General features: G+C 47.1%; 2 protein-coding genes and 1 long non-coding RNA gene across 4 annotated transcripts; 1 reads left to right on the top strand and 2 right to left on the bottom strand.

The window, feature by feature from the left end:
• Positions 1-142: 142 nt before the first annotated feature.
• Positions 143-5,121, bottom strand: LOC117840523 (probable trehalase). Its single transcript, XM_034721036.2, has 11 exons — positions 4,236-5,121; positions 3,237-3,356; positions 2,902-3,017; positions 2,709-2,809; positions 2,507-2,616; positions 2,263-2,335; positions 1,916-2,089; positions 1,726-1,813; positions 1,063-1,180; positions 714-927; positions 143-521 (listed from the first exon to the last, which is right to left on the bottom strand). The coding sequence occupies exons 1-11, from the start codon at positions 4,829-4,831 to the stop codon at positions 405-407; spliced, it is 1,827 nt and encodes a 608-aa protein (XP_034576927.1). The 5' UTR covers positions 4,832-5,121; the 3' UTR covers positions 143-404.
• A 6,637-nt stretch (positions 5,122-11,758) lies between these two features.
• On the bottom strand, positions 11,759-16,677 carry LOC117836238 (actin-depolymerizing factor 10). 2 transcript variants are annotated; one of them, XM_034715625.2, is made up of 3 exons: positions 16,477-16,677; positions 15,959-16,227; positions 11,759-12,190 (listed from the first exon to the last, which is right to left on the bottom strand). In XM_034715625.2, the coding sequence occupies exons 1-3, from the start codon at positions 16,501-16,503 to the stop codon at positions 12,034-12,036; spliced, it is 453 nt and encodes a 150-aa protein (XP_034571516.1). In that variant the 5' UTR covers positions 16,504-16,677; the 3' UTR covers positions 11,759-12,033. The 2 variants fall into 2 exon arrangements, with proteins under 2 accessions (XP_034571516.1, XP_034571517.1); XM_034715626.2 differs by lacking the exon at positions 16,477-16,677 and adding an exon at positions 16,341-16,436.
• LOC140221302 (uncharacterized) lies at positions 14,835-15,800 on the top strand. Its single transcript, XR_011897053.1, has 2 exons — positions 14,835-15,253; positions 15,403-15,800. It is a non-coding gene; the product is annotated as an uncharacterized lncRNA (long non-coding RNA).
• Positions 16,678-16,696: the final 19 nt, after the last annotated feature.

The following is a 16,696-nucleotide window of genomic DNA, read 5'->3' as shown; positions in this document are numbered from 1 at the left end:
ATGCACATGCTCCCTGTTAAGATGTTGCAACCATGGTCAATCGGCTAGTTTGCATCAAATCGGGAGATCTTGCGCGTCCTCTGTGTTCCAAAATGAAATGGTCAAATAACTGCAGGGGAACACTGAATCGTAAACAGGAACGGAAAAAATATTGCACTCTTTTCCTCCATCATTAGGCTACGGCAAAATGGATATTTCACTTTAATACTGGGGCTCGGGAGTCGGGACTAAGTACACTGTCGCAGCAGATACATGAAGACCGTGGTACACCGAACAGCAAACAGAAAACACTTGCCGGCGGCTGACTGCAGAATGCAATACAAATACTTGCATATGTGCGGTGTGCGGCTGTGCCCGTGTTACACCCGCTCGTGTGTGTACAGTCGTAAACCGGCCTAACCAGATTAGGCTCCCGCGAGGTCAACTTCTCCCCGTCGTGAGCAGCCTATTTCCTTGTGCTCAGGCCACCCAAATTCTTCCAAGAATGACAATACCACGCCGTTGGACCAGCCAAAACCAGTCTGAGAAAAAGATAGCCATGAGCTGGGGTCAGAAGAGAAGATATTTGGACGCTAGATCTCTAGTTCTATTGGCAACAAAGTATCACAAATTCATTGCCTTGGTATACTGGAGGTGGAGATACATACAGGTTGCCAGTTATCAAACATGCTCAACTGCTCATCGCCAACAAATGGAAGGGATTTCTACCATACCTGGGGCTTATATTCACCACCGCCTCCAGATTTTCCACAGGCCTCCACATCGTACTTCTCATGCATCGCGCCGGTTGCTTTGTAGGCGGCGTAGTTTGTTCTCACCCACCTCGTGGAAATGTCCTCAGCTAATTTCACCGCCTCCTCTGATCCAGAATGCAACAGCCCCTCAACTATAAGATGCTGCACCGGAGCCCATCCATTTGGGAAATCCCTGCACAATTATTTGCTCAATTGTTATTTGTTAAAAAAATGCCAAGCAAAAGTTGCTGGCTTGTTATTTGTTAAACATTTCACCTGGGCACCTGGCAGAATTTTTAATCAAACATAGTTTCCAGAGGGAACTAACCATTGCTGGCTTGTGTTTGTTAGAGACGTTGCTATTCCTGCAGCGTGGAGTAATCCAGATGTTCGGAGGCTTGCCATGACTCTCTTTGATTTTGCAGCGTCGGCAAATTGCACCGATCCTGGTTTAGTTTCAGGCAGCCAAAGTAAGTAGCAATGGAAAAGAATAAAAAAATGCTAGAATTTCAGACTTTATTAATGTTCTTCAAGTAATAAGAACAATTAAAGAATTTCAGTTTATCTAATTGTGTAGAATGTTGTAGGATTCTAGCATGGTACTCCCTTCACATAAAAAGTTAACTTCTGCACAGGTCTAATGAGTGCAGAATCCTTATGCGCTCTAATGAGAAACTTTTTTGCCAATTTTTAATGATACTGCATATTGGTATGCTGCTTGCACGTTTTCAGAAATAAGGAACAACAATTCATTTCCATCAGACCTGTTAAGAAAATGAAAGCAAGAAGCAGCATACCAATATGCAGTATCATTAAGATTTGGCAAAAACATGTTGTCAAATGAAAGATTTGCCATTACTCTTTTCTAGTTCTCTGTTAAAACGGTTTAGCGCACAGGACACTCTATTAGGGGACCGTCCAAGAAAGAGCTTCAGAATAAGTATTGCACGCTCAGGCATTAGAAACAAATACATGTTAGGTAAAGACAAACCTGAATGATGTGCATTTAGCCACAACGGAATGAAGTTAGAAGCAAATATGTTGCGGTTCTGTGAGTCGGACTTCCATTGGTAGACTCCCTGGAACAATAATGCATATCAGCTAACACCACAAGAAAGTGTTGCGTCCCTAATGAAAACTGGATAAGACCACAAAAGATCAGCATGCTATTGTTTGAGCACCTCCTTCTGGCAATCTCCATCAGTAGGAAGCCAATAGTCAAGCCACTGCTCCATCTCGGAATTCCACAAAATAGAGTCAATTGCAATATGACGTGCTTTCGAAGCCTTTAAAAACTTTTCAGAGGTTGCATTCTCTCCAAGGAGTTTAGCAAAGGCAGCTATGTCCCGCTCCATCTGTATCGTGCATAAAGATAGTAATGCTTCATCACATTTCCAAGCATTATTAACTCGATTTTAATTGAATAATACTTTTGTCAGCACAACATTTTCCTCCAAACTAGTTTCATAAGTCATGCTAAACCCATATATCATGGGAATTCAATATCATGACAAGCTCCATATCTTACCTTAAATATGAATGTGTTCAAGTCCACAGGTATAATGTAAGATGTTGCCAATGTTGTCATGTCAGTAGAATTTCTACACAAAACAGTTAAACCATTAAAAATCAACTTGTGGTAAACATTACAAAAAATGAATTTGGTATATATATCATCTATTAAAGTACATGTTTTAACTTGTAAACAATGAAACAGCAAAACATTTTAGCTCATTGTTTTTTAGGGATGTGTAAGCTATCAAACATCCAACCTCATCCATCGAGAGCTAAAATCCCATCCTGATTCTGCTGTTGAAGCAATTTCGCGGTAAAGTTTTTCCTTATCAGCTATAGAATTGATCTTCGAAGCCAATTCCTCGTCCTTGAAAGAAAAATAAACTATAGTCAGTTGATCCTTTAAATGGTAAGACTTTCTCGCTGCTATAAGATAAAATAATCAAAGTTAGACTTTACAATTGTTGCACTTTCTGGCCTAGGTTTGTTCCACCTCGCCTGGTACCGAGACAAATTACGGACCTGACCATTATTGTCCCTAATAGCTACATTATGAATCTCTGCATAAAGAAACAATACAGCGTTACGCTTACTTCTAATCATGCGAAAATATATATAAAACAAAAATGGTTGATGTCTTCATGGGCTATACCTGACATCCAGAAGCTATGCTCTTTCAGCAGAGAGGGGAATGCTCTCCTAACAAAGTCCACGTCGCCAGTTGCCCCGTATACATCCAAAACCATCGAGCTTAAAAGTGGTGGCTGGCTGCAAAGATCTCATCTATCAATTACAACCACATGGCAATATATTTCAGGTACTGCACGTCATTGACAGCAAGAGAAGTGCAGGACTCCAACTAGCAGTTTTCATTGATCAGCCTCTAATCTTCCCATGAAGCTATGTAATGTTAAGTTCCTTCTAATATTTAGCACTGTACGTGATGCAAACTAAAGATCACTCTGGTGCAGGCAGAATTATTATCACCTTCGGTTAGTGTAGTAGGATCTTGCGCCGTTCAGAACAAAACCATATTTTTCCACCATGTACACAAGGTTAAGCGCAATATCCTTTGCTGTCTCAAACATTTTGCTCACCAGCAATCCCCTGCACAGAGCCATACCACCATAAGAGATAAAAACAGAAGAGCGACAACAACTCGAGTCTAGATTAATGTATTCAAAGGGTTTGTTCGTTTCCCATGTCCATTGGGATCAAACACGTAGCTGTGCAGTAACATAAAAAAAAATAAGAACATTGCAGAAATAAGGATCTAGAGCATTGCCTTGAGGACAGGTAGACCCCGGTTTTCAGTACCTCCTAAAGTTCTTGTAGGAGTTCTTGTCACATCGAATGTTTATATACTGATTAGAATATTAAACATAGGCTAGCTTATGTTTAATCCTTCTAATTACCTTCCGAATATTTGATGTGATATAAACTTTAGTTCGGACTAAGGATCCGGACACCCCTAAACCGGCTGGACTCCGTCAAAAATCTCGTCTCAGAATACGAGCTGCAATGACACAAGCACGCCGGACACAAAAGCATGACCATGACCGCCCATAGTAAGTCAGCCGCCGGCCCTGGTATCCAGATGGCGATGACAAGCGTGCGACGACGAACACAACACAGACAGACATGCCGGCCGGGTGACGAAACGTACGAGTACGACGAACGCAGAAACAGACAGCTGAGGATCGAGAGATTCCCTCGCATGTTCGACGGCCTGGGAAGAACACGTGCACTGCACTAACTCGACCATCTGTAGCCATGGAATCACCAATTACGTGTCGTCTCCCGGAACAAGATCCCTTGGAAATATCGTACGTGATCTAGAGCTGTGCGTACTAGTTCGAGACTAATTTAGCATTTGTCTGCTGGTAGCATGCGACAAGGAAAGTGCAGCGGTAATGGAGGAAACCGGCGGAGATCGTCAAACCAAACCAAGGGTGCGGGGAGACGGAGACGGAGGAGGAGAGGGACCTGACGACCCAGTAGGAGTCCCAGTAGTAGACCTCCCGGAACCTGGAGCCCGGCACGACGACCCTGCCAGGGAGCGGCAGCAGCGTGTGGCGCTCCGGCCGCGCGGCGACGTCCGGCGCCACCCGGCGCGCCAGGTCCTTCCAGAGCGCGTGCACCTCCAGCGCCCACGCCCGCGCCTCGGGGCTCCCGACGCGGGGCAGGAACCCGCGCGGCTCGGGCTGGAAGTCCGGCGGGTCGGCCTCCACGAGGTCGGACCCGGCCTCCCCGAAGTAGCGCGCGAGGTAGGACTCCAGCTCCGCCCGCGACGTCGACGGCGGCGGCGGCAGCGCGGCCGCCGCGGTGCGCTCGTCGGTGGCCAGCGGCAGGTCGACGTAGAGCTTGGGGTCGAAGCCGTCGGGCCCCAACGCGCGCAGCGCCTCCGTCTGCACCCGCTGCAGGAGCTCCAGCAGCGCGCTGGCCGCCTCGTCGTCGGGCCCGCCGGCGGCGGCGGAGGCTGCGGTCGGCGCCATCTGGATCGCGCGGAGACGGCGGCAGCAGCAGAGAAGGGAAAGGAGGAGGAGGAGGACGTGGTGGAGTTGCGGAAGCCCTGCGGCCATCTGCCGAGGCTTTTAAGGAAGCTAACTGCTTGCTACGTGGGGGTGGTGGGGGCTCGGAAACGGTTACGGCGGCGAGGACGACGAGGACGACCGCGCGGCGCGGGCCTCGTGAACAACCCCCCTCTGCTCTCCTTTTCCTCCCCGCCTCCCGCGATTGGCTGCTGGCGTGCTGCTCCCAAAAGAAAACCGGTCGAATGGGGACGGTGGGCCTGGTGGGGAAAGAGCTAGCTAGGCGCCTTGGCAAGTGGGGGTCGGTCTGGGACTCTGGGGGCTTTGGGGGCTGTGAGCCTGTGTCCTCTGAGCGGTGAGCCCCGCGGGCTTTTGAACTGAACCCTCTCGCTCTCGGCATGGCGTGGCGTCCGCGCTGTCGAGGTCGTAGCGCCTCGCCGGCAGGGGCCGGCCGGCTGGTGTTCGAGCTCGCCGTGTCAGTCGTTGCATGTGAGAGTGAAACCGACTTTTGGGCTTGCCGGGTGGGAGAGCTGATGGTGACTGCTTCTGTCTGTGTGAACGTGCACGGGGTGGTTGGCCTGCGGGCAGCCACGTTGTTCGGCGGCGAGTGGCGACCGACCAGACAGCAGATAGCACTGGCCGTTGCCCGTTGCGGCGGCCGGCGGGGGGAAATTTGGCTGAGCTTTCCGGGTCAGTGCCACGCGAGGTACGTAAATACCAACCTCGCCACCGCCACGGCTGCTGTTGGTGAGCTTATCCGTCGGCCGTCGGTCCGTCCACTCCCTCCGCCAACTTTGGACATGGACGGGGACGCGCGCGGGGGACGTAACTTGCGCGACGGTTCCTCCACCGTCTTTCCGTTGAACGTGCGTGGTGCGCCGAGCATGTGGGCGTTAGCTATATGAGGAACTAAATTAAATGCTTGCTCGATCCGTCGATCGATACGTACGTCGTGTACACGGAGTAGTATTTTACTTCGGAACCGGCGGAGCATAGAATTTTATTGCGTGACACGCTTAAACAAAGCTATTAACCAGCTGTTAGTTGTGCGGGACCATTGCGAGCCAAGTGCAAACGTTTGAACCATTCGCACAGCGACATGAACTGACCGGCCGGACCTTAGGCTACGTTTGTTTGACTTTTGAGCATAAAAATGTAGAAACTTAAACAAATAATGAATTTCTCGTGTAGTTTTTGAAAAGTTAGAAATCCGGAAAAGCTGATTTTATATGGAAAGCTCAGTTTTCTAAATTTTTTTACCCAGAAACCTAAACACATATTCTAAAAGTTTATTGTTGTCTTTTCAGAAAAAAAGTTTAGCAGTAGCTTTTCAGAAAGCTCTAAAAAACTAGAGCTCGGACATATAGACCTCTAATATTTTGGTTGCAGAAAGTTCTATTTTCACGTGCTCATGATCTACAACTCTGAGAGCTTGGGGAATCATCGCGCAATGCAAATTACTCCCTCCATTTTTTTATAAGACGCACACACATATCAAGATTCAAACTTTATAATCTTTGATTAATAATTTAACTATCATTTTTTTTATTTTATAATGTAAACTTATATGGTTGGATTTATAATCAAGTATACTCTACAATGATCATAAGTTCATAACCATAACTAATATAATATAGGATAAATAAGTGGTCAAAGTGAAAAACCGCACCAAGTCATATCATGCCTTCTACCAAAAACCGGAGGGAGTATTTGTAGTGAAAGATGTTAGAATTTTTTTTATCAGTGTCGGGGATAGCTAGAATTTTTAATGCTATTTCATTATTTTAGTCGGCACGTTTCCTCAGCTTTTGTGTGCCAGATGTTCAATCTATAACATCACCACGGACTAAGCTACTTAGGAAGGCCATATCACGCCACCATGTCAAGAATAGCCTCAAGTGTTCACAAGTAGGGTAGGTTTGCATGTATGTTCGTAGGAGCAATATGCATACGTGTATGTGAGCGTCTATGAGAAAAAAAATACTCCTGTGTTTCAAGCAACGAGCATGATGAATTTTCCCATTTTGTGACATGTGGGTGTGAGGTATGGAGTTTCTGCATGTCTCGGTTGGTATGACTTGTGTTTGGGAACACCCTATTAAAGTTTAACACCTGTTACATCGGATGTTTGGATGCTAATTAGGAGTACTAAACATAAACTAATTACAAAACTAATTGCACAGATGGAGTATAATTCGCGAGACGAATCTATTAAGCCTAATTAGTCCATGATTTGATAATGTGGTGCTACAGTAACCATTTGCTAATGATGGATTAATTAGGCTTAATAGATTCGTCTCGCGAATTAGCACAAGGTTCTGCAATTAGTTTTATAATTAGCTCATGTTTAGTCCTCCTAATTAGCATCCGAACATCCGATGTGACATTGTTAAAGTTTAGCACGGGCTTATGTTTAGTACTCCTAATTAGCATCCAAACATCCGATGTAACAAGTGTTAAACTTTAATAGGGTGTTCCTAAACACCCCAAAGTGAGAAAAAAAACATGCAGGTGAGAATAGATCCCCATATCGATTTGTCTACAACTGCTTTAGCTAGCTGATTCAACGCCCATCCTGAAAAGAAAGACGGTAAAGCACGAAGCGACGACAATGATAGCCCATCAGAGGTATCGAAAGACACGCTAGTACAACTAGCTAAGCTGAGTTCGTGGTGGCCGACACGTACAACTACCGTGCAAGGCCGCGCGTGCGCGCGGGAGGGTTGGAGACGGAAATGGCAACGGCAGTGAGGTGGGCTGGCGCCAGCACGCGGCGGCCGGCGGGCCGGCCTCCTCTCGTGACCCCTCTCCGCCTCCGGCGATTGGGAGGTAACCGCCGGCTCCGCATGCATGCCGCCGCGCTTCCCGGAGGGAGATGGGTCACTACTATAGATCTCGCTATCACCGGCGGTAATATAGTGATTATACAGCAAATGATGCTGTAGGACATCAAAACCGACGGTGTAAAATCTATCACCGCCAGTTTGTTATTGATAGGGGAGCCAAATCTGAATTTTTGTGTGATTCCATTTGAGAAACTTTGACGTCTGCGGCCCACCTCAGTCCTCCACCCCCACCCCCACATGGCCACACCCGCGGCCCTCCCTCCTCACCCGAGCGGATAAGGCTCGCTCTCCTCCACCCTCTTCCATCTGCTCGCCTCCCCTTCTCTCCCTTCGCCGGCGCCTCTCTACGGCCTCCCTCCCTCCACCGGCGCGCCACTCCCGACCCTCCCTCCCTCGGCTGCCCCTCACCTCCCCCCTTCGCTCGCCCCTCACTCGCGACAGCGGCGGGGCGAGGAGCGGTGGCAGCACATGGGGAGGGGAGTGGCGGCGCAAGCTGCAGAGGTGGTGCACACTGAGGAGCGGTGGTGGGGAGCAAATCCAGGGTGCCTGCGGTGACAGGAGCAGATCCAGGTAAGCCTACTCCCTCCCCCCTCTCTTGCTCTGGGTCATGACGGGGCTCCGGCGGCGTGCGGCGGAGGCTGGTGGGTCGCAGGGAAGGTGCGGCGGCGGGATGTGGCCGGTGGGGCCGATGGGTCAGGGATTTTTTTATTTTTTTAATAGACATCACCGCCAGTTCTGGCGGTGGTGATGGGTACCATCACCGCTGAAAATCATACGACGGATCCGAAACTGGCCATGAAAGCTGGTTTGGAGCTTGTGGTGACGAAGTGTTTTGTTGTAATGGGTGACTGTTCCTGACCGTGTGACGGGCACAGGTGTGGGACGACGGCGAACGGTGAGGGCGACGGGCTGGTGACATGGTGCCGTGGTCGGTGAGGGCGTGAGGCTACCCGTCCCTCTACTCCGCGCCAACTTAACTTTGGACGCGCCCGATCGACACGTACATATACACTTGAAGTCGAATCATTGCGAACGTGCTTTTAATTGAAGCGAATATATGTGTTCCTCGTGGTGACGCCGCACGGACGTAAAATAGGAACATACAACAACCAGCGTGATTTCTTTTCCGTTTTATAATAAAATTGCACCGCCCAGTATTGCTTTGTATCATGCGGAACACGAATGATTGTTTGGTACATAGTTTTTTACGTGAGTTTAGTTGAGGGGTTGTTTAGCTACGAGGTGCTCTAAACTTTAGCAGGGTCACATCGGATATTCGAATGCTAATTAGAAGGACTAAACATGAGCTAATTACAAAACTAATTACACAGAAGAAGTCTAATTCGCGAGACGAATCTATTAAGGCTAATTAATCCATCATAGCAAATGGTTATTGTAGCACCACATTGTCAAATCATAGACTAATTAGGCTTAATAGATTCATCTCGCGAATTAGACTCCATCTGTGCAATTAGTTTTGTAATTAGACTATGTTTAATACTCCTAATTAGTATCAAATATCCGATGTGATAGGTACTAAAGTTTAGCACGGTGTTCCTAAACACCTCTGAACCTAGTAGTAGTTAACTTGCTATGCGGGTCTCCATCCACTCAAATGGTAGTGTGTGGTGGCTGTCACAATAACAATCGATCATGATGTGGACCTACACGGCTACACACCATGTCACGGGGACAAACTAAGCAAGAAGTTAAGAACCACAAGTAACATCCATGATTCTGACCAATCAGGATTCAGTGCAAAAAACTTTAAGTTACAACCCAACCCAATGACTAGGATGGTGTTCATAGAATTAAATGAGCTGCCACCTAGAATAAAAAATAATGTAGCAAGGGAGTGAATGAAGGAGGAGGGAAACTAAGTCTTGCATGAGAGCTAGTTTCTACACACCATTCAAAATATAATGAGAGATGAATAGTATTAAATTCAAGTATGGAATAATGGTGCTTGTATTGGAAGAATAGTGTCTAGTACTAGTTTCTTGATGATGTGGAGCTTATGTAAACTATGACTAGTCTCTTGGGTTGGGATTGCTTTAAAGCTCCCTGCAGTTGAAACCCACCAAAAGTCTGAAACACAATTATTGGCGTAGCAGCAGAAAGATAGTACTCAAATATTTATCATTTTTAATCATTCATCTTATTCAAAAATTTACGTACAAATATATGAAAATATAAGTCATGCTTAAAATACCTACAATGATAAAGTAAGTCACAAATAAAATAAATAATACTTACATAATGAATAGTCAAACGTGGTGATCAAAATTCAATAACGATGTGCTACTTTAGCTGCTACAGCTGCATAGCCCAGCCGCTCGGCTGTAGCCCAAGCACAGCTGCCGCTGTACAGCCAGCTGATCGGCTGTTGCTCCGTATAAAAAAAAAATCTGTTGCGGCTCAAAGAACTGTCCGTAAAAAGGTTCTTTGTAAAAGCTGTAAAAAATTCCTATTGTGGTTGCATGTTTATCTAAAAAGGTGGTTGCAGGCTAGTTACAGCGTAGCTGCTGCTGGAAGCGGCTCCAAGCTAGCAGCTGTGGTGTACCTGGTGCAGGTTGGCTGCGACACCGCGGCTAGCACTGGACCTTGTTTAGTTGCCCAACTTTGGAGATGCAAAAGTAGCACTGTAGCATTTCGTTTGTATTTGTGAATTATTGTCGAAATATTGACTAATTAGGCTCAAAAGATTCGTCTCGCAAATTATAACAAAACTGTACAATTAGTTTTTGATTTTCGTCTATATTTAGTACTCCATGCATGTACCGTAAGTTTGATGTGATGAGGAATTCTTCTTTTTACATAGTGTCAAAGTTGGGAGTTTGGAGTAACTAAACAGGCCCCAAGCACGGTCGGTAGTACTTGGTAGCAGGCTAGGCATTTCTAAGGCGGTTCAAGGACGATTTCGTTCTTGGCACATCGAATATTTAGATACTAATTAGGAGTATTAAATATAGACTAATTACAAAACTAATTGTATAGATGGAAGCTAATTCGCGATACGAATCTATTAAGTCTAATTAGTTCATGATTTAACAATGTGATGCTACAGTAAACATGTGCTAATCATGAATTAATTATACTTAATAGATTCGTCTCGTGAATTAGCCTCCATCTGTGTAATTAGTTTTATAATTAACTCATATTTAGTTCTTCTAATTAGCTCCTAAGATTTGATGTGACATGGATTAAACTTTAGCTCAAGGATCCAAACACCCCCTAAACTTACGTCAGATTAGTTGAACGTAGTACTCCCTCCGATTACATCGTTTTGACTTTTTTAGATTTATAGACTTTATTATACACTTAGGGGGTGTTTGGATACTAGATGCTAAACTTTAGCAGTGTCACATCGGATGTTCGGATGCTAATTAGGAGGACTAAACATAAGCTAATTATAAAACTAATTGCAGAATCCCTATGCTATTTCGCGAGACGAATCTATTAAGCCTAATTAATCCATCATTAGCAAATGATTACTGTAGCACTACATTGTCAAATCATGGACTAATTAGGTTTAATAGATTCGTCTCGTGAATTAGACTCCATCTGTGCAATTAGTTTTATAATTAGCCTATGTTTAATACTCCTAATTAGCATCCAAATATCCGATGTGACATGTGCTAAACTTTAGCATGGGTATCCAAATACCCTTTAGATATACCATACGTCTATATATATATTTAGAAAAGCTGAAACAGGACAGGGGTAGTTGTTAACTTGCTATGCAGGTCAATTCAAATGGTAGTGGCTGTCGCAGTAACAATCGATCGTGATGCGGACCTGTACACCATATCCACAAGGACAAACTATTGTCCTGTCCTTAAAACGATTGACAGTGAAAGCTCCACTATCGCTTCGCTCCGTAAAAGAACGCCGCCTTGCATGATTGTTGCTGATTGCAATCTCACATCAGCTAGTTGCCAAGTGCCAGCGTTTGTATCATTCGTTCGCACCAGCAACTCGGAAGGCGGCTCATTGATAGCCTATGAACCATTGGATGAAAGCAGGCAGGAAGTAACACTCCTGATTCTCATGAATCAGAATCCAGTGCAAGAAACTACTGAAACCACAGGAAGTTCAAACTCGCTGAAAAGCCTGAAACACAACTGGCGCAGCAGCAGAAAGATACTACATATATAATTAGATGTAAGGTTCCACATCATATTAGAGGGAACTTATCTAGTTAGACAAACATAACAGAGTGACAGAAGGTGCTACCTCAAAGAAGAAAGAAGAAAGAAAAAAAGAGAAACATTGCATGCTCGGGTGTGATCAGCGGTCTACTATTCTACTACATCATGCCTCACATCAGTGCACCCGAGCTGCATCTCGGTAGCCCGGTAAGCATTTCTAAGCTACCAGGCAGCAGGCTAGAGAAGTTGAGGTCAATCAGGTCCTGTTAGCACGGCCCCTGAGAACTTCCAGGTCCATGTCGTCAGGGTCAGTTGCTTGAATCTCGAAGTGCACCCCATCGAGCTCATGGCGGAATTGGTTCCTTGACACCGCGTATATGGTCTTTGCACGGATGCGAGAATCTGTAGGAGACCTGCACGGAAAGAAGACACTGGTACCATGATTATGCTGTAAGAGTTGAGTTGTGAAATGAAAACTCCCTCACTCAGTACCCTGTTACATTGTGGAATGAAAGTTCAGGTTTTACAGTAACATGATTGGCCACTCTAACGCGAATAATCTCCCCTTGGCGCTTCACAAATTAAAGGGTGTGTTTGGATAGGATTCTAGAGCGATTCTAGTCATTTTAATTCAGCGAACCACCCAAACGGTCTGATTCTTGTTCGCTTCTATGGGAATCGATTCTCACCATCGAGCGATACAATGGCCGCGTAGAATCGTCCACCCAGTCGCTGGGGGAAAATCCCACCGATTCTGAGGGGTGGGACGAGCATCTCCTCCTGTCCGCCGCACTTCCATCCATTCCGCCGCCCCCGAGGGTCGCCCGTCGCCGTCCCTCCTTGCACCCGCTCCTCGCCGCGTTGCCTGGGCCCGTGGCCGGCGCGGCCTCGGCCTCTTGACGCCGCGTGGGTCCGTGGTCAGCGCTTGGTCAGCGCGGCCTCCGCCTCCGCCGCCAGCCATGGCCACCCGCTGAGGAGCTCGGAGGCGGCGGCAGGGTGGACGAAGTTCCTGTGGGTGGTGCAGTGACCACGGCTGACCATCACCACAGCCGCAGCTGCCTTCAACTGGTGGTCGGCCGCACGACGCTGGCTCCCCTCGGTAGGCAGAGAGCAGCCCAGAGGTGCAAATTCACCTCCAGGAAGATGACGCTTCTGCAGATCCACCGGCTTGAAGAAACCAAGCGATTCATTTTTGCTTGATGCGATTTTCCTCATCGTTTTGTGATTGGATGATCGTTTTGTTCAACTGTGAATGGTTTAATTTTTGAATGGTGGATCCAAATGAGTCACTTAGTGCCTGTTCAAGTAGATTTGATGCCATTCTGTAACGAATCATTTTATTAATATTGTAAAAAGTGATCTATCATAAAAAAATTAACACCAGAATGCAAAAATTAGCGAAAATAGTGAGTTATGCACTTATTCGGCAAAAAAAAACCATTAAAAGCACAGATAATCTTCTAACAGAGAATCAGGTTGCTAAACACTCTGCTTCTCTTGCCAACAGATTTTGTGGACACTGCTTTTCAGGGTAGCTAGATTTTCAAAGAATCACTGCTCAGAAATGCTGAAACAAAGGGCCAAAATCTTACGATACTTGCTGAAAGCAGAGCATAACTGCTGTCTGTCAAGCTGGAAGTGCCTTTTCCCAACCTGTACTTATTCTACCGTCAGTACTGTTTTGTAACCCAGTCTACTGTTAGTGCTAACATCTGAGTAGGCCTACAAAACTTTCAAAGTTTATGAGGCCTACAAAACTCCCTCACTTAGTATCCGGGTGCATCGAAACGAAACTTCAGGTTTTTGCAGTAACATGAGAAATCAGTAGCCACTCACACAAATAATCTCCCCTTGGCGCTTCACAAATTCAATAAGTACTGACTACTGTCAGCACTGTACTGTAACTAGTCTGATGTCAGTACTAACAACTGAGCTTGTGTTGACGGTTATAGCCTACAAAACTTTCGAATGTACTGTAACTAGTCTGATTTCAGTACTAACAACTGAGCTTGTGTTGACGGTTATAGCCTACAAAACTTTCGAATGTGGCGTTTGGATACAAGAGACTAAACTTTAGTCCTGTCACGTTCGGATGCTAATTAGGAAGATTAAACATGAGCTAATTACAAAACTAATAGCAGAACCTCTAGGTTAAATCACGAGACGAATCTATTAAGCCTAATTAATCCATCATTAGCAAATGGTTACTGTAGCACCACATTGTCAAATCATGGACTAATTAGGCTTAATAGATTCGTCTCGCGATTTAGCCTAGGGGTTGTGCAATTAGTTTTGTAATTAACCTATATTTAATACTACTAATTAGTGTCAAACATCCGATGTGACAGGAACTGAAGTTTAGCCCTGTCTCCTAAACACACTCGAAGTTTATGGGGGACTGGCACTGATGCTGGCAAAGCCATACTCCGTACTACAAGGTCAGTCTCAGTGCATGATTTTATAGCACTATTACCAAGAGTGCTATATCAAGTTTTCAATAGAATAAAATTGTCACTCTCAGTGCATAGTTTCATTGCACTCATAGATAGCTAGCATCAATTAATTCTTACATTGTATTATGATGGAATGTGTCATGCCATGAAACCATAACATGCTCAGTGCAAGTTTCATTAGGTTTCATGGGACTTGATAACTGTGCCAGTTGGGTTTCATAGTGATGAAACTCTCTTCTTCTCGCTCTTTGTAATTAGTCTGCCAAGTCAGCAGTTTTTCTGATGTGGCATGAAATTTAATGCCCATAAAATCCCATGACACTCCCATTGAGGCTGCCCTATCTACATTCTAACCTCTTAACCTCTTTGTGGATCATGATGTCACGAATTCACATATTCAAATAACTGAGATCCCGTTTGGATACACAATGTTAAAGTTTAGCACTGCACTTTTTGCATACTTTTAGTACTTGAGCATCCAAACATGTGTGCTAAAAGTACTGTGCTAAACTTTAGCACCCCCATTTTCTTTAGCACACTCAACGGGTGCTAAATGGTGCTAATAGTGCTAAAAGTGATCCCCTCTCCATTTTTTCCCATTACCCTCCCCTCCTCCCTCTCTCTCCTCCCTACCGCACCCCCGCCGCTCTTCCGGTCGACCGGCGCCGCCTACCTCACCCTCACCTCCGCTGCACTCGCCCTCGCCTCCGCCGCCACCTACCTCGCCGTCGACCGCCGCGTCAGCGTGCTCGCGGGGTTGCTCTTCCTCGCCGCCTGGGCCGCCAGCCGCGCCCTTGCGACCTGCCTCGGCTTCGCGGCCTCCTGGAGCACGCCTCTCCCACCGAGACCCTCACCCGCCGCGTCTGGGCGTCGTGGCGTTCCTCGCACCGCCCTCGACGCCGCCGGAGGCCTCGACCCTGCGCGCCCTCCGCTTCGTCATGGCCCATGGTGCTGGACGCGCCCCTTGCCGCCGGTGACGCCACGACGGCCGCGGCGGCGGTTGCCCCTGCTGACGATGAGAATGTAAGCGGGTGGCCCAGATCTGGGGCTGGGGTCGGATCTGCGATGGGGGTCGGGGGCTCGGGGCTGGGTGCTGCTCGATCTGCTGGCTTTGTGGGCGGTTTGGCTAATGGTGCTTGCTCTCTCTGTTTTTTTTGGTTCTGGTGATGCAGAAGAAGGAAGGCGAAGGGGGAGACAAGATGCAGGGCCACATCATCTCCACAACCATCGGTGGGAAGAACGGTGAGACAGTAGCGCAGCAGACTTGGCGAAAAAAAACTAGCGCAGGGAAAAGGCAGTGCGCCAGGAGGGAAGGAGGGAATCATTTGCCATCAAAGATGCTAAAATTTAGCACATCATCCAAACATCCTAATAAGCTAAACTTTAACCTCTATTTGAGGGTGTTAAAATTTAGCACTATGCTAAACTTTAGCACAGGTATCAAGCAGGGCCTGAAACTAAAATTTTGTCACAACAGCTGTCAGCCTGGGTCAGCAGTCCAGCTGCAATAATCCTGTGTTCTTATATGTCTCACCACATTGAATCAAAATGGAGACATCCTTCTCTAGTCTCAACCGAAGCCGTAGAAGCACTACTGCTGTACGAGCAGAGCATATGGCTTTGGACATACCGATTCTGAACATTGCTCCGTCAACGCATCGCATGGCATTGAAGCGTAAGACGGTAAGAGACGAGAAAAAGCAGAGGTGGGGAGAGGGAATCACTGACCAGGAGATGAAGAAAATCTTGCTCTTCCTGCAGTTGTCGTCGCTGACGAAATCCAGGTCGTAGACGGCGTAGCGGCAGTCGTCCGCCGGGAGCGATGCCGTGAAGTCGTCGTAGCTCTCCCCCGGCGAGCCTGTCTTCTCGACGACGATCTCCTCCCTCCTGTCGTCGATCTTGAAGATCACGTACCGGTGCACCTTCCTCCGCTTCAGCTCCATGAACGCACTCTTGCTCCGCTCCGGCACGTCGATCCACGCCGGCGAGCCGCCTCCCTGAACAACCAAGCACCATCTCCCCATTAGCCCAACACGAACAGACAAACAAACATCCCCACTAGCTTGCCCAGATTGGGAGTAAAGAAAAGTAACAAAAGAAAGCAAAGGACCATTGCCGCGAACCCAAGAACCTCCATGGACGGACGGACGGACGGACTGATCAGAAGCTATGTATCTGAAGCGCGAGAGAGTGAAGCAGAGGGGGGAGGGGGTTAATAGGAGACGAGATAAGGCATGGGGACTCACCCATGGCAACGCGGCCGCCGCCACCATGTGCCCGTCACGATCCCGGTCTTCCGGCGCGGTGGCGCTGATCCGAGGGCGGCGGAGGAGGGGGATCCCACGGGCCGAGGAGATAGGGTCCGATTATAATAGCTTTTCTCACTCAAGTTGTGGGATTGAAGAAGGAGCGCTGGCATTGATGGGATCATGGGATTCGTGCGCGGCGGCCCGCCGCGTCCAGTCA

The sequence above is a fragment of the Setaria viridis genome, chromosome 9 (assembly GCF_005286985.2).
Source record: "Setaria viridis chromosome 9, Setaria_viridis_v4.0, whole genome shotgun sequence".
Taxonomy (NCBI): Eukaryota; Viridiplantae; Streptophyta; class Magnoliopsida; order Poales; family Poaceae; genus Setaria; species Setaria viridis.
Note: the sequence above shows the minus strand (reverse complement) of the source record. Positions and strands in the feature narration are given on the sequence as shown.

Bases quoted from the DNA above. Each gene is read 5' to 3' on its own strand.
- LOC117840523 (XM_034721036.2), bottom strand. From the start codon at position 4,831: ATGGCCGCAGGGCTTCCGCAACTCCACCACGTCCTCCTCCTCCTCCTT. The intron at 3,018-3,236 runs GTGATAATAATT...AGATCTTTGCAG, and splicing joins TCCTACTACACTAACCGAAG to CCAGCCACCACTTTTAAGCT. The intron at 2,617-2,708 runs GTAAAGTCTAAC...TTTTCTTTCAAG, and splicing joins GGCCAGAAAGTGCAACAATT to GACGAGGAATTGGCTTCGAA.
- LOC117836238 (XM_034715625.2), bottom strand. From the start codon at position 16,503: ATGGTGGCGGCGGCCGCGTTGCCATGG. The intron at 16,228-16,476 runs GTGAGTCCCCAT...TTGGTTGTTCAG, and splicing joins CGGCGGCCGCGTTGCCATGG to GGAGGCGGCTCGCCGGCGTG. The intron at 12,191-15,958 runs GTCAGTGATTCC...CTTTCCGTGCAG, and splicing joins AAGATTTTCTTCATCTCCTG to GTCTCCTACAGATTCTCGCA.